This window comes from Macaca fascicularis, chromosome 3, assembly GCF_037993035.2.
Source record: "Macaca fascicularis isolate 582-1 chromosome 3, T2T-MFA8v1.1".
In the NCBI taxonomy this organism is placed as follows: Eukaryota; Metazoa; Chordata; class Mammalia; order Primates; family Cercopithecidae; genus Macaca; species Macaca fascicularis.
In genome coordinates this window covers 170,924,869-170,940,472 of record NC_088377.1, presented here as the reverse complement: position 1 = coordinate 170,940,472, position 15,604 = coordinate 170,924,869, and the positions used below count along the sequence as shown (strand labels likewise).

Here is a 15,604-nt window from a genome sequence, read left to right as displayed (position 1 = left end):
TTTGTCCAAGAAACTCGGACAAAGATAACCTGGGGGACCAGGGTAGGAGAGAAGAAGAGTCAGCTTGGGACAGGACTGTGTCAAACTACCTGTAATGTTGTTCATCATCTTGATTTACTCTATCAGATTTTCCCAGGGTTGCCAGTTCTGTACTGCTCCATTAGGATGAACATTCTTGGCTGGCTCATTCACCTATCCACCCACCTCCTACTGACGAAGCCCTATGGCAAAGTAGGTGCTGGCGACCAGGAAATGGGGGTGGGAAATCAAAGATGGATTTGTTCCTTTCCCTTAGTGAACTGAAATCTAGCCTAAGGGGGCATAAAATTAATTTACAAGTATCTAGAACATCTAGATTGTAAGATCCATGAGAAAATTCTGCAATAATGAGTTGTGATCTCCAAGTTCTCAGAAATCATTCAAAAGTAAAACTTACAGTTCATGCATAAGAGGATCATCTTGTTCAGGCCAACCTTAGCAAAAGGTATAGTCTGTTGCTACCACTCTTCCAACTCCAAATTGAACCAAATGGATATCTATTGAATTATCTGTCCCCCCCATTCTACGTCCATGGGTGCAGAAAGAACATTAAGTTTCTGTATACCACTCCCCTAGCCACAGTTGATTTAGGGGTGAACCTAGGGAATCTGGAATAGGGATTGGAGAGTCAATTCAGTCTCTGAGGTGGGGCATGTTCAGCTCATATAGACATATTTCACTATGCGTCCTGAGAAGCAAACAACGCAGTCTGATACATTTGTCAGTGAGAGAGGAAACTGGAGTGGAAATACAGAGGCCTGGTGTCTTACAGATAGAAGTGGAAGGCTTTCTGGGCTCCCCACACTACAGACCAACCCTGAGGTCCAGAGCTGCATTGCTGTCCTAGGTTCCTCAAGATGACACACGTCATTTCATTCTGACAAAGTCACTATTCTGCATGAGTCTAGTCCAGCTAGCTTTGGTTACTTATAACCCAGAGCGTTGACTGATACACAGAGGTGCCTGCTTGCAGCTCTGACCCTGATACAGCCTGACCTGTACTTCATTTTCCCTGGTAACTCAAGTAGCACATCTGAAGTGCCCATTTTAAAGGGGTTAGTGCACAGGTCTCCATATCATTAGGAAAAACCCATCCTCCAATGCTTACCCTCAAGGGACAGTGTTTAAAGCAATCTTGCATATGCTAATATTAACCAATGCTTACAACATTCTATGATACAGTCAGAAAAGGTATTCTTAAAGATGAAAATACTGTGGTTCAGAGAAACAGTGTCTTGCTTGAGATTACATAACTAGCAAGTGGCAGATCCAGGTCACGAATCCAGGTCTCATGACTTCAGGTTCCATAGGGGATGTGTGTGTGTGTTTTAAGCTACATATAAGTAGGCTCCCTCTCCATGGTGGAATTTCAGGCAGTACTGACAGACTAGTGTGGCAATATCTCTAGTCACCCCAACTATGAGATTAGCCCTCTTACTTCTACTTTAGGAATTTTGCCTCTGGTAAACTCTACTGATTAACATATTTCCAGTTCTTGTGAAAGTAGAATATTAAGGAACAAGGATCTATTCTGTAATCCCCAAGTCCCTGCTTGGCTGGACGAATGGAAAGCAATTTGTATTCACAGGGAAGCCTGTGTTCTGATCCTGTCTCTGATGCTTACTTCAGGGGTCTCACCAGCTTGTTAATTTTGTTAATATCTCTGAATTTGTTTCCTAATTGGCAAAATGAGAATAAAATGTATAACAACTCTTAGCATTGCTGAGGAGATTAAATAATGAATGCGAAATACCTTATTTTTTTAAACTACAAATTGACGTACCCCAGTAAATTCTATTACATACCTTCAGTTATAAATTTTGTATAATGCATTACAGTTTACGAAACAGCATAACTGTTCCAATTGCTCCAACTTATGATTTATACTAAAATAAGGCCTGGCCAGATAAGCAAGTTGTTTCACAAAAAACAACCCCTGGGGCCGGGCGCGGTGGCTCAAGCCTGTAATCCCAGCACTTTGGGAGGCCGAGACGGGCGGATCACGAGGTCAGGAGATCGAGACCATCCTGGCTAACACGGTGAAACCCCGTCTCTACTAAAATACAAAAAAAATTAGCCAGGCGAGGTGGCGGGCGCCTGTACTCCCAGCTACTCGGGAGGCTGAGGCAGGAGAATGGCGTGAACCCGGGAGGCGGGGCTTGCAGTGAGCTGAGATCCGGCCATTGCACTCCAGCCTGGGCAACAGAGCTAGACTCCGTCTCAAAAAAAAAAACAACAACAACAACAAAAAAAACAACCCCTGGATCCACCTGACAGAGCTAAAAATTCATCACTGCCACTTCATTTAAGTCATGACATTTTTCAGTGTTTAAAACTATTAAAATACAAATACCTCCCTAAAGAAGGCAAACCATACGTTCCATCAGCTAACACTTCAAGAAAATTAAATTTAACAGTGACAGCTCTAAGACAGGAGGGACTAGGGACACCAGGAAAACTGAAAGGCTCGGAGATGATGTAATTTTCTCAACCACCCCAAAATAGCCCCTTGAAATAAACCTGTCCAGAGTTCATACCTGTTTTTGGCAGTGATGTATGACAAGATATTTTGATTGAAGAACTTCAGGATCAAGGGGATGCAGTTGGCAAATACCAAATGTTGCGATACATATTCAAACTGAATTAAAAATCAAAGCAGAAAGGGCTGCTTATTTGGAGGAGAATGGAAAATATGTTTGAGAAAAAGAGGGGAAGTACAAATCTAATACCCATTCCTGAGAATATCTACTATCTACTATCCACTTGTGTTATCAGTCTTCCTGTCTGGGAAATGGGAAGAATCATCTTCACCCAGCCCATCCTACATGGAGGGGGATAATCTGCAGTATATGTCACAAGCACAAAATAAAGAAGCCAGAAAATAAAATCTCACTCCAAAACATAGAAAGAATTGCTGTGAGATTTGTTCCTAAGCCCAAAAGGAAGGGAAGGCTCCCTGAGGGAGTTGTTTTCCATGCCAAACCTCTGGTTCATAATGTTTCAACTGTGATTGATATAGCAGGGACAGCTGCAGCTTACTCCTGGCATCACTCAGTCAGGATGGTGACAGCACATAATAACCAAATGGACCACTGGGCTCCAGCTCCAGTATGTCTGATATACCATATTATCCTTAGTATTTAGAATATCAGTAAGTATACTGGCTGCTTGGAGTATGGGGTGAGGGGGAAAAGAATATTAGTAAATATTTTAATGAATGAATGAACAAGAGCCCTTCAGCCAACAGATACTGCATTGAGAAGTCTAAGGTGTCTTTGATAGGCTAAATCCCAGAATGTGGAGACTCCATTCTGCTCTCCCAAATCCAGATGTGGTTTGTATACAGGACAACCTAGTGGGGCAAGTTGCCATAAGAGCAGTGTCATGGGGGTTATGTTACCCATGACACACTAAGGAGTGTCAAACACAGTTTATCTCCAGATCCAGAACCTAGTATTCTAGTATAGAAATGGGGTTGAGAAAGCAGAGAACTGTGATGTTTTAAATCCTCAGCTCTCTGATCGCCAACAAGTAGCCAAGCAGCAAGCTAAGCTGCCTTACGGCCCTGGGTATGTAGTTAGAGCAGTGGAGTCAGCTTATGCCAAGACCACTTCCCTCTTCTGTTCAATATTTTCTCCCTGGAAAGTTATTTATTTTATTCGTAAAATCCAGGGTATTTTCCAAAGCCCCAGACAAAAGAGCCAACACATATCCAGTATCATCTGATGGAAAACTTTTTTCAGTTTGAGATGTGCCTGTGGCCTTGTCAGGATTCACTGACACACACTGGCAAGGCCCATCAAGCCATCCACCTGTCTGGCTGTGAATCCACACGCTTCCCACCAAGAAAAGCAGAAGTAAACACACATCCACAGTTCTCTGTTCTCTTTCCACTAGAAACACTATCTCCTACCTACCCCTACTCCTCCCAGCCCTGCTGCTGCTCAGCAAACACTGGCAAAAGTGGGAGCACTCAGGGCAACCAAACACACCCAATGATGTCTTTGAATGCATGAAAGTGGAAATACTCTGGTTGATAAGGCCATGGACATAGACCCTGCAGAAGCCTCTCTGTACTCTGAGGACCTGCTTTTCTACCAGCAAGCTTGATTCTGACTTCATAGGAGGAAAATGGGGTAGAGCCTCTGGGCAAGAATGAGAAGCATTCCTCTTTTCTCCATGGTCTCCTCACAGACAGCATCCATTTGCTGTCCCCATCTTGTCCCTATATCTTGGCAATGCCCATGAAACCAAGTCCAATCTCCTTAGCATAGCAAACAATGTTTTATGGGAAAGCAGCTTCTTAACTTTTCTTAGCTTTGATTTCGTCATCTATAAAAGAGGTATTAAATAAGACTACTTCATAGGGTGGAGAGAATTAAATGAGGACCTAGACAAGCTTAACAGGGTGCTAGGCACAGGATAGGTGCTCAGTAATTGTGTGCTAGCATATAGATTATGATATGCTCCCTGCCGATTCCTCCAGCTTCATGTGTCACCAGACCACGCCCATCTTTTCCCACCCCAGGCAGAACTCCAGCAACATTTAATAACGGTTTTTAAAGGTACTTTGCTCTCTCTTCCCCCTCTGGAGTTTTGCATATCAGCTTTTTTGCTTGAAATACCTCCTGTCCTCCTTCCCTAACAATTCCCATATCCTGGCTAACATCTGTTTTTTTAGGACTCAGGTTAGAAGTCATTTCTTCTCCATCTCAAGGTGGATTAGGTGTTTCCATAGCAACCAGTGCTTATCGGTATCAGCACACTTATCTCTCTATAATTGGCTACTTATGTATCTGTATCCTTTATAAGATTTCAAGGCCTTGAAGAGCCAGAACTGTGCCTTATTCTCAGAATTATATCTCAAATGTTGGAAAAGTGCTTCACATATAGAAAACTATGGTCAATATACCTTCCCCCCCATTTTTGTGAAATGCTTACATTCTCTCTTGCATTGTTTTAAAAACTGGCTGGGCAGGCCAGTCACGGTGGCTCACGCCTGTAATCCCAGCACTTTGGGAGGCCAAGGCGGGCGGATCACAAGGTCAGGAGATCGAGACCACGGTGAAACCCCGTCTCTACTAAAAATACAAAAAATTAGCCGGGCGCGGTTGTGGGCGCCTGTAGTCCCAGCTACTCGGGAGGCTGAGGCAGGAGAATGGCGTGAACCCGGGAGGCGGAGCTTGCAGTGAGCCGAGATCGCGCCACTGCACTCCAGCCTGGGCTGGGCGACAGAGCGAGACTCCGTCTCAAAAAAAAAAAAAAAAAAAAAACTGGCTGGGCATATTCCTGAGAAGCTAGAGATTCCTACCCACAACCCTGGGATAACTTACAAGGGACACAGACATCTGCACCTTTCTAGGACAGTTCCCACTCCATAACCCTATCCCAAACTCATGCAGTGGGTGTCTGGATTCCCTGAGGGAGAACAAAGAAAAGGCTGGAAGATGCTCATCAGAACTAAAAGGGCCCTCGCACCCTTCCTTTGAGAGATCGGGCCTGGGAAACACCCAAGACCTGTGGAGAAGTGCTCCTAGCTGCTCACCTGGTAAATATGGTTGAGTTTGAAGTGTTTGAGGAGTAGCAGAAGCAGGGTAGAGATACTCTTTACAATAATCTCCTTGTGCCTGTTCACATCGATGCCCAGCTTCATGCTCTGGAGAACAGTGATGCTACAATGGCGAGAGAAGGTATTAGCGCAGAAAGTGGCCTAAAAGGGAGCCCTGCAGGGATCCAGGTATTTGGGTGTGATATAATATACACAAGAGAACCAGAACTTGGGAAACTTGAACTTCTGTGCCAGGGAAACCTCCAGAGTTCCCACTTATGAGCCTGTCTGAAGAAATGCTCCATTGAGTTCTTTGTTTCTATCTCTCTTTTGGCAAGCTCATCCCTTGGCAATGTTCACCCAAATACCTGGGCAGCCAGTCGCTGACACTGGTGTCACCCTCCAGATCCTGAGTTTTGAGCTAAAAAGAGCAAAGCAGAAAGCCCTGAAGGGGGAAGGGAGTACTGGTGGGCAGAGAGGAGGAGATCTCTTTGGAGACAATCTCTGTAAGTGTTAACAAGGTGAGTGGGGACTAGAGAGAGCCTGCAGACAAGACAGCTAGTATCCAGCAGCTGCCCCCGTTGAAGCACTCACGGCATCTCCTCAGGTAGGACATCTGCCAGGATATTGATAGAGTCTGTCTTAGCCTTGGAGGTGGGAGCTGCAGCCAGCAGAATCTTAAGCAGAGCGATCTGGGAAGTAGAAATAAAGAAATTCACCACTGTCAAATCCACTCAGCAAGGGAGTGATTCTTCTGCACCCTAACTGCCCTATAAAAAGTGTTTTAAAGCCATTCTCCAAGTTCTTCCCTCAATGACCATATCTCCCCAGCGTCCAGAAGAGCAAACAGGTGCCCAGTCCTGAGAGGCCTGCCTGTGAGGCTAAGGAGAAAGCCAGAGGGAGTGCATTGGCTGTTCTGCTTTAAGACTGTTCTTTCCAGGGCCTGGCATGGTGGCTGATGCCTGTAATCCCAGCACTTTTGGAGGCCAAGACAGGCAGATCACTTGAGGTCGAAAGTTCAAGATCAGCCTGGCCAACATGGTAAAACCCCGTCTCTACTAAAAATACAAAAATTAGCTGGTGTGGTGGCGCATGCCTGTAATCCCAGCTATTCGGGAGGCTAAGGCAGGAGAATCACTTGAACCTGGGAGGTGGAGGTTGCAGTGGGCCGAGATCGCACCACTGCACTCCAGTCTGGGCGACAGAGTGAGACTCCACTTAAAAAAAAAAAAAGACTGTTCTTTTCAAAGGGGAGGATGGAAGGAACAGAGTGAGAGGGACAGTGTGTAGAAATAAGGTGGGAGGCATAAGCCCAACTTCTCCCACTCTTTTCTTTCCTCTAACCCGAACCATTGGTATCTTCCCCACTCCCAGCCTGAGGCTATCTAGTACATGACAGACCACAGCAGATCTCAGAGGGACTACAGTACTTATCTCGGAGGAGGGTGGGTCCCCAGTGTATCCTGTAGAGACCCCAACTTATTCCCCACCCTTCCCAAAGAAGGACTAGGGAGAACAGCACCATCAGAGGAGCACTGAGGAAAGCTCAGAATTTTCACGTGTCAGAGAATGCCTTGCCAAAGGCACAAAGGCTCAGAAAACAAGTTCAAGTGTTGGACAGGTCCGCTTGAAATGGTTTTTAGCTGTCTGTTCCTTGTAGCAGAGAAGGGCAGCTCTGGCCTAACCATCTCCTTACCATATACTGAGGGAGGCTGTACAGCATTCCCTGGTAGAGGATTTCACATGGCGTCTCTGGTACCACCTCTTCCCCCTATGGCAAGAAATACATGGTTTGCCAATGCCACTTTCCAGGTGACCAAAGGCTTTATTTTCTTGGTTGTGAGGGGTGACCTGAAAAGAGCACTAAGCTGGGAGTCAGATCTAGGTTTCTACCCTAGCTGTGTTAATGACTCACTGTATGACCTTGGATAAGTCACATTCCTTCTCTGAGTCCTAGTTTTCTCTTCAATAGGACCATCAGGTTGGCCTGGATGACCTCTCAGGACCTGGGAAACTGGAACAGATGCTACAGAAGCACTTCCTATAGTGTTGATCTGAGGCTGAGAACTCTAGAACATTCTGTAAGCCTGGAAGGAGAGGTAGGTGGCTCAATAGTGAGGGTTTAAAAGGAAGTTGGGTAACATATGGCCTGGTGAAATAGGAAGGAATATCAGCAAAGAAGCTTTTAAGTGGATGGAAATGATTTTCTTCCCCTCTCCATTCACCCCTACATCACTTTCTCCTTTCTGACCAGCCCCCTCATATATAACTATCTCTGTCCTATTGATGACATTAACTAAGCCTTTTATCAGAGTGAGGAGGCTGGGGCCTCAGGGACCCAATAGGCTGCTCAGGCCACTGTCATCTTTGACCAATGCAGTTTCCTTCCTCCTACAAGGTCTCTCTATTACAGGGCAAGGGTTCACTACCATGAGACCCTGAGCCAGGGAAGAATAACCAGCCTCCTTCTGTCCCACACAACTCATCTGCTGCTTAAATGGATATAAGTCCTAAATGGACATTCAGCGGAGCCTGGCAATCCTGGCATGTTTGCCTTCCTGCTCTCCAAAAGGCCGATTTCAAACCATCTTCCCTCTCCTCAAACCAACTCCTTTGCCCACCATGCCTAAACAGTTGCTGATCCTGCCTCACGCTTCATGGAGAAAACAGAAGCACTCAGACAGGCACACACTCATCTTCTCAACACTACATCTACAAAGAGTCTTATTCCTTCCTTCTTAACATGAAGGATGAACCGCCTGTGCTCGAACAAAGGCCAGTCTCCTACTTGTGCTCAGGATCCCACACCCATTTGCTTTGTTGAATGCCTCAGTCCTGCAATTATCCCCTCTTGGATCATTTATTTTAGGACAAAAAAAAATGTTCTAGTATCTCTCAGCTATAAAACATCCTCCCCTTGACCTCACATTCTCCTTCAGCTACCATCCACTTTCTCTCCTCTTCACAAAACTTTTATATCATCTACCTCCTTTTTTGACATTCCCTTCAATACATACCAATTAGGCTTTCAGTCCCACTACTTCACTTACAGTTGCTCTTATCAAGGTCATTATCTTCATGTTGCCAAATCCAATGGGCACCTTGGTTCTTACCATAATGCCACTTATTAGTAGCATTTTACCCAGCAGATCACTCCTTTTTTCTTGAAAGACTTTCTTAGCTTTTATGATATCATAATCTCCTGGATTTCCAGCCACTTCACTGTCTTTCGTACTCTTCTGGCTCCTTTCCTGACACATGCCCACCTCAACATACTGGTGTGCCCCAGGACTTTGTCCTGCCTTCCATTCTCTTCTGTCTCTACTCCCTCCCTGGGTTATCTCAGTCAGTTCTATGGCCTTTAACACTGCCTATAAGTGTTACAAACAACTTCCGAATTTATTTCTCAAAGTCAGCCCTCTCCCTAGAATTTTAGACTTGTATTTCCAATTGCCTGCAGCTCCACATGGGTATCTAATGGGCATCTAAAACTTAGTATGACCAAAACAGAACTCTTGATATTCCCCCCACATCCTGGCAAATGGTACTTATTCTTGATTCCTTTCTTTGCCTCTCTAACCACATCTAAATGCACTGCAAGTCTTGTCAGCTACATCTCCAAATCCAGGTCGGCATCATCTCTCACCTTGACTATTTCAAGGGTTTCCTAACTAATCTCCCTGGAGTGGGTCTACACTTTTCTGGTCCAATCTTTACACAGAAGCTAATGTTTTTAGAAACATAAATCAGATCATATCACTCCCCTGCTTAAAATCTCCAAAGGCTTCCTTCCCTTTGACTGTGAGTCTACTTCAAGCTCTCTACTTTTGCTTACAGGCTCTTGGCAAAGTGGCCTTAGGCCACCTCTCTGACTCTATCTGTAGGATCCCGGCCCTCGGCCCTGTGTTCTAGCCACAAGAGCCTTCTTTCACTACCTCTGACACTCTAAACCTGCTTTCCCCTTGCTAAGGCTGTTCTCTCTGTTTGGAATGCTCTTTCCTCTGATGTTCCTATGGCTGGCTCCCTGTCCCTCAGATCTTGGCTTAAATGTCACCTTCTCAGAGGTCCACCTACTGGCTGCCCAATCTTAGTAGTCTACCAATGCTTCTTTCATGTTATCCTGTTTAAATTTTCTTCATTGTATTTACCATTCTTTGATAGTTTGGTTTACTTAACTTTTTGTTTTTTATCTTTCTTCCTCAACTTCAATATATCATGAAAGTAGGGACCTTGTCTTGCCTGGAACACAGTTAGAGCCTAATATGCTGAAATGAATGCATGCACACATGCTCTGTGACAACACTGAAGACAGATTTTCTTCTACTCTTCTCCTGTGCAGGACCTCCTTGGCTCACCAAAGACATAGGGCACTTCTCCAGCTCCTCTTCATTCTTGATCTGCACATCTGCGATGGAGATATACTTGTGCTGACAAAGATAAGAAGACATCAACAAGGGCTGAGGGCCTCATTCACATGTGTACCAATCTCTTACTTAAATTCCCCAAAAGCAAGGAAATGTTCTGCTTATGCGTTTGTCACCCCACATAGACATGAACTCTTTCAAGGCAGGAGTCTTAATCACCTCCGCATTATCAGCACCAGTCAAAGTGCTTTGTGCACAGTGTTTCTGTTTATTCTGTTTCTACATTCGCGGAAGAGCAGCAAATACGTAAGCATTTATCTTCAAACAAAGTGGAAGGGGAAGCCAGAAACAGGCCCCTGCCCCTGGACCACTGCCCTAAGAGTTTTGATGCGTGTGCATGTATGCACGGAGTGATGACTCCATGCATACAATGGATATAGAGCAGGCTCCTATTCAATCCTGGGCCTTTGGAAGTCAGTGGACTTATGGAGAGAGAGAAGTGAAAGGAAAAGAAGCAAGGAATGGGAAGAGAGAGAGAAGAATGGGAAGAGGAAAAAGAAATGAGAGGAAGAAAGGAGAATTTTAAAATCTACCTGAATATGGGAAACTGAGTAAGTAAAGAGAGACCTAAGTTTTCCTAACCGGCCAGAGGACTGCAGGGGGAATACAGAAGGTCCAGAAAGAGTCTGGTATAAAAGCCCCACCCGGGCTGGGCGCGGTGGCTCACGCCTGTAATCCCAGCACTTTGGGAGGCTGAGGCGGGCAGATCACAAGGTCAGGAGATCGAGACCATCCTGGCTAACACAGTGAAACCCCGTCTCTACTAAATATACAAAAAATTAGCCGGGCGAGGTGGCGGGCGCCTGTAGTCCCAGCTACTCGGGAGGCTGAGGCAGGAGAATGGCGTGAACCCGGGAGGCAGAGCTTGCAGTGAGCCGAGATCGCGCCACTGCACTCCAGCCTGGGGGACAGAGCAAGACTCTGTCTCAAAAAAAAAAAAAAAAAAAAGCCCCACCCAGTATCCAGGAGCCTGGTAATCTGACCTGCTTTGATGGCTCCCTATCCCTGAAGACTGAGAGCCCACCCTGGTCACCTGCTTTAGGGTCTTCACACTCTCATGGATGGGCCTGGGTAATCCAACCAATGTATCTGTGTCCCTGTAAAAGGCCAGACATACCAGATCATAAGCTTCCAAAGTACAGGGAACTACTGATACCCCAATATCCCCCTAGAGTCACACGGACCATGCTACTTTCAACAACATCTACCCCCAGTACCCTAGACCTTCCTCTGCAAGCTTGTAGATCCCACATCAGTGCTTCAGGACACAAAAATAATAATAGCACACAGAAATGTTCCTGGAAATCAGGAGACTTTTATAGTCTTTTGGGTACTCACTTGGTGTGGGAGTGGTAGATTCCTACTTAAAAGGGGTATAGCCCAATGACATCTTGACTGTGAAACTCCACTAATAAAGACTCAATTTTCAAGAGGTCAGTGGGAAGGATTCATGAAGATGGGGAAATGGGGGAAGATTGGATCCGTTCTAACCATGTCTCTTCTTCACAGAATTTTAGCCCATTTGAGCAGGAAGGGCCCATAGAAACCATCTAACTCAATAACCTCAGGAAAAAATTAAGGCCCAAAAGAGAAAGGACTTGTTGCTCAAAGTCCTACAGTTGGCAAAAAACACAAAAGTTCTTTGAGGAAAAGTGGAAGAAACTCAAGGAAAAAAAAAAATCCATAGAAAGAACCCAAAGTAGTCACTGGGAGTTGTCCATGGCCTAGGGGCTCTAGGTTACATTATGACTACCAAGCACCATCCCTCATTCCAAGCTACCTGCTCCTCTGGCCCCTAGGAACCACTCTATAGCCAGTTCCAACCAGTCACTTACTGCCCCAGGGTGAATCCGATGAACTTGTTCCTGCTCATCTCCAAGAAGTGCTCAATGTCCTTCTGTCTGAGAAGATGGTGGAAAGACCAATCCCAGAGAAGGGAAGAAAAGCAAACTTTGAGAGAGAGAAACTTTCCAGGCTCCTACCCCTCCAATCAGAGGACTGGAGCGGTGGAAAAAGGCAGCAATCAACAGAAGGAATTTCAAACCCAGGAGTTCTGACTGCCAGACCAACTTAACGAGCCTTGAATACATAGACTACTCCATCTTGGGCCTTTAGAGACTGAAACCCCAAAGCATAGGGGTCCCTGATGCTATTAAACCTACCTGACCTTTGGGGCCCAGGGCAGGCCCTTGGGAAAAGTCACCCGCTCAGCAGAGAGGGGTGCCTCTGAGGGTGGAGGTGGCACCAGAGGGTCCTGCTCTAGCAGGTCTAGCTCTCCATCCAAGGTTCGTTCTCCATCACCAGCAGACTCCTCTTCCTCCTCTGTGGCTGGCTCCTCAGTCTTGAAGAGATCCCTTTCATTGTAGATGTCCAGGCTGTCCTGCTTAGTGAGGAGTTGCTGGAGGGGAAAGAAAAGAGGGTAGGCGTGCAGAGAGCTCACTCTGGGCATCCTTGTCTGAGGCCACCCCATATCCACAGACCTCCAGATTTCAGGGAACATGGAATCTGAACACAGCCCTTGTGAAAACATCCAATTCCCCATCTCAACCCTACTGTCCCCACCCGAACCAATAACAGAACAAGAAGTTCTCAGGCAACCCTGCCATTAGCCAGGGAACAGAGCATAGATAATCCCAAAGTCAGTTACTTAGCTTTCAGAAAGCAGTGATGCCTTTTTTTGCCAGCACTTTCCTTCCTAATTATGCTCTGCTTAGGTGAACATTCAATTAGTTTGCCTTCTGTGAGCATACACCAGCTGGCTGACTGAGGAAGAGGAGGACAGAAGCTTGCTGCTAGGCAGAGGGAAGCAAGTTTGGAATTTTAAATCTTGTGACAGAGAAAAAAAGATTGGACAGAAATAGGCCAAAAAGTTAACAGTGACTGTCTCTGGTTGTTAAGATTGTGGGTGATTTTTCTTTTCTCCCGTCATCACATTTTTATATTTGTTCCAAATTTTCTACAATGAGTAAGCATTACTTTATAAAACAAAAATAAAGGTTAAAAAATTTTATTGCAGATAACGGAGATTGGATTACTGAGCACTACTGTCTAGCCTGTTGATGAACTCAAGTAGGTCAGGCAGGGGAGTTTGTAAGAACATAGTCAGGTCTCAGTATAACCTGTCATTCTGACCTTTTTAGGACAGCAGACTACAGTCATGTGCTGCACAACGATGCTTCAGTCAACAATGGACTGCATACATAATTGTGGACCCATAAGATTATAATACTGTATTTTTACTGTGCCTTTTCTAGGCTGAGATACACAAACACCATTGGGTTACAATTGCATATGGTATTCGGTATGGTAACCTGCTGTACAGGTTTGTAGTCTAGGAACAATAGGGTATATACCTAGGTATGCAGTAGGCTATGCCATCTGGGTTTGTGTAAGTACACTCTATGATGTTTGCTCAGTGACAAAATTGCATAATGACACATATTTCAGATTGTATCCCTGTCGTTAAGTGTCACACGGTTATATACATAGACCCCTACCCAGTCATCTCTTAAATGTAAGCCTTTGGTTCCGGGGCCAGTTAAGAGTATGGCTGGCTGACAGTAAACCTTCCTGCTGCTTCAAAATAGTAAAATGCCTTACCCCAGAAAAATGGATTAGGTTGGAGACCTGTTCCAGTACCCTGGGTCCCTATTCTCAGGATTATACCCTTAAGTGTTGTTCAGAATGTAAGGAACTCCAGGCACTGAAGTTCAGGCCAATGATTCTGTAGCAAGACATGGCTATATGATGTGATATCACAGTGTCACATCACAATAGCCCAGAGGGCTGTCAGGGCTGGGGGATAGAGTCAAACTGGAGACTCTTAAGATTTCAGGTTGGTCACAGGGCCAACCCAGGCAGGATGAGCCAGATCATTTACTGCTTTTTCCTACTACATCCAGAGTAGCTTAGAATCTTGACTTTTGGCCAGTGAGTGCCACAATACCATTGTCTGCTTCAGTCCATACCCTTCGAGAGCCACGGCGGCCTCGCAGCTTGGATGGTGGGGGTGCCAGCTGAGACTCTCCCAGGTCAAGAGTGTAAGAGGGCGGGGAGGCAGCACGCATGCTCTTCACCACCTGGATACTGTCTTCAGCCAGTGGAGGCAGGCCCAATTCTGCCCGCTTCTGTACTTTGAGAGTCTGCAGATGCTCAAATCCACCGAGGGTAAACTAAGGAAGAAACAGGAAAGGGGCAGAGAGAGAGGAAGGAAGGGAAGTAAGAGAGAGTCAAGGTCAGGGAAACATGGATGAAAAGAAAGAGCCACAACCTCCCGTCCCTTCAGAGCTTTTCCTTAATAAGGAGGTAGTAAAACAGAAAGAGGCAAATATGATTACCATCCCCATGGCAACTGAGGAGCTCAGGGGTCAGGATAAAGCATTATTTACTGCCCCAGTATGGGAAATATCACAGAAGTTAGGAAAGGAATTCCTGGGGGCCTCCTCAAAAAAAAAAAAAAAGAAAGAAAAAAAATAGGAAGCTATCTCCCTTTTTAATGAACACATCCAGGTGCTATAAATCCCCAGAGTCACTCAATTTCCTCTGCAGTCAAGAGGCAGTTCCCCCTATTAGGCCTGCCTTATGAGATGGGAGCCAAAAATGAAGGATCAAGTTGAATAACTAGTAACAAAAACGTAACCACATATTTATAAGAACTTCATTATTTTTTAAAAAGCAAATCCTGGCCAGGCACAGTGGCTCATGCCTGTAATCCCAACATTTTGGGAAGCCAAGGTGAAAGGATTGCTTGAGACCAGGAGTTCAAGACCAGCCCGGGCAACACAGGGAGGCCTGTCTGTAAAAAAATTATTTTTATTTAAAAAAAAAAATACATATCCTCTGTTTATCTGGAGGGAGGGCAGGCACTCATCCCAACCTTTTATAGCTAGAGAAACTGAGGTACAGAGAGTTGCCCAAAGTTTCTCAGTATCAGCAAAGCCCAGATCTACCAACTTTCAACCAGTGTTCTTTCCATCAAACATTGGCTTTAATAAGAGAAGGTACCACTGATATCCCCAATTTATGGAGTGGCATATCCCATCCATCCAATAGAAACATGAAACCTATTCTAACATAGAACATCTGATGTCTCTAGGACAGCCTTGTTGCCCCTCCAAATTGGCAGTTGGCTAAGGGCTGCCCTATTCTGCTCCCTGGCTCCAGGCTCCTGGAATGCAACTAGAACAAAGTGAGGTGGCATAGGGTATTGCTGATCTGATAATGTGGGATTGGGGAGAATCACTCACCATGACCACCTTCCAGAGCAGAAGCAGGACCTTCTTTATGGGGAAATGAGGAGCCAGGCCACTGCAGAACTTGGTAACCATGGAGAAGAGTAAAAGGGCAAAAGGCTCCTCATTATGCATGGAGAAGCCTAGGGGTGAAGAGAGAGGGGAATGAGAAAGTGAGGATGAGGCAGCTAAAACCTTGTTCATGTAACCCTAATTCTGGACACACAGAGGAAGACACTCACCTCCCCTGAAGAATTCCAGAGTACTTGGTCCTGAGAAGGAGGCTTAGCCTCCCAGAAGGAAGCCCCTCAAGGGCAGGAAGGTAGGCAATGGAATTAAAATGGCTTAGGCCCCAGAGCTTA

General features: G+C 45.4%; 1 protein-coding gene across 2 annotated transcripts in view; it reads right to left on the bottom strand.

Moving 5' to 3' along the window:
- STRIP2 (striatin interacting protein 2) overlaps positions 1-15,604 on the bottom strand; it is a 58,367-nt gene that overhangs the window by 21,387 nt on the left and 21,376 nt on the right. For both annotated transcript variants that reach the window (XM_005550752.4, XM_074035974.1), the window contains 10 exons: positions 15,258-15,385; positions 13,980-14,183; positions 12,174-12,409; positions 11,847-11,912; positions 11,045-11,108; positions 9,943-10,014; positions 7,284-7,358; positions 6,182-6,279; positions 5,585-5,711; positions 2,577-2,677 (listed from right to left, as the gene is read on the bottom strand). In XM_005550752.4, the coding sequence (XP_005550809.1) occupies positions 2,577-2,677; positions 5,585-5,711; positions 6,182-6,279; positions 7,284-7,358; positions 9,943-10,014; positions 11,045-11,108; positions 11,847-11,912; positions 12,174-12,409; positions 13,980-14,183; positions 15,258-15,385 (1,171 nt within the window). The remainder of the gene's footprint in view (positions 1-2,576; positions 2,678-5,584; positions 5,712-6,181; positions 6,280-7,283; positions 7,359-9,942; positions 10,015-11,044; positions 11,109-11,846; positions 11,913-12,173; positions 12,410-13,979; positions 14,184-15,257; positions 15,386-15,604) is intronic.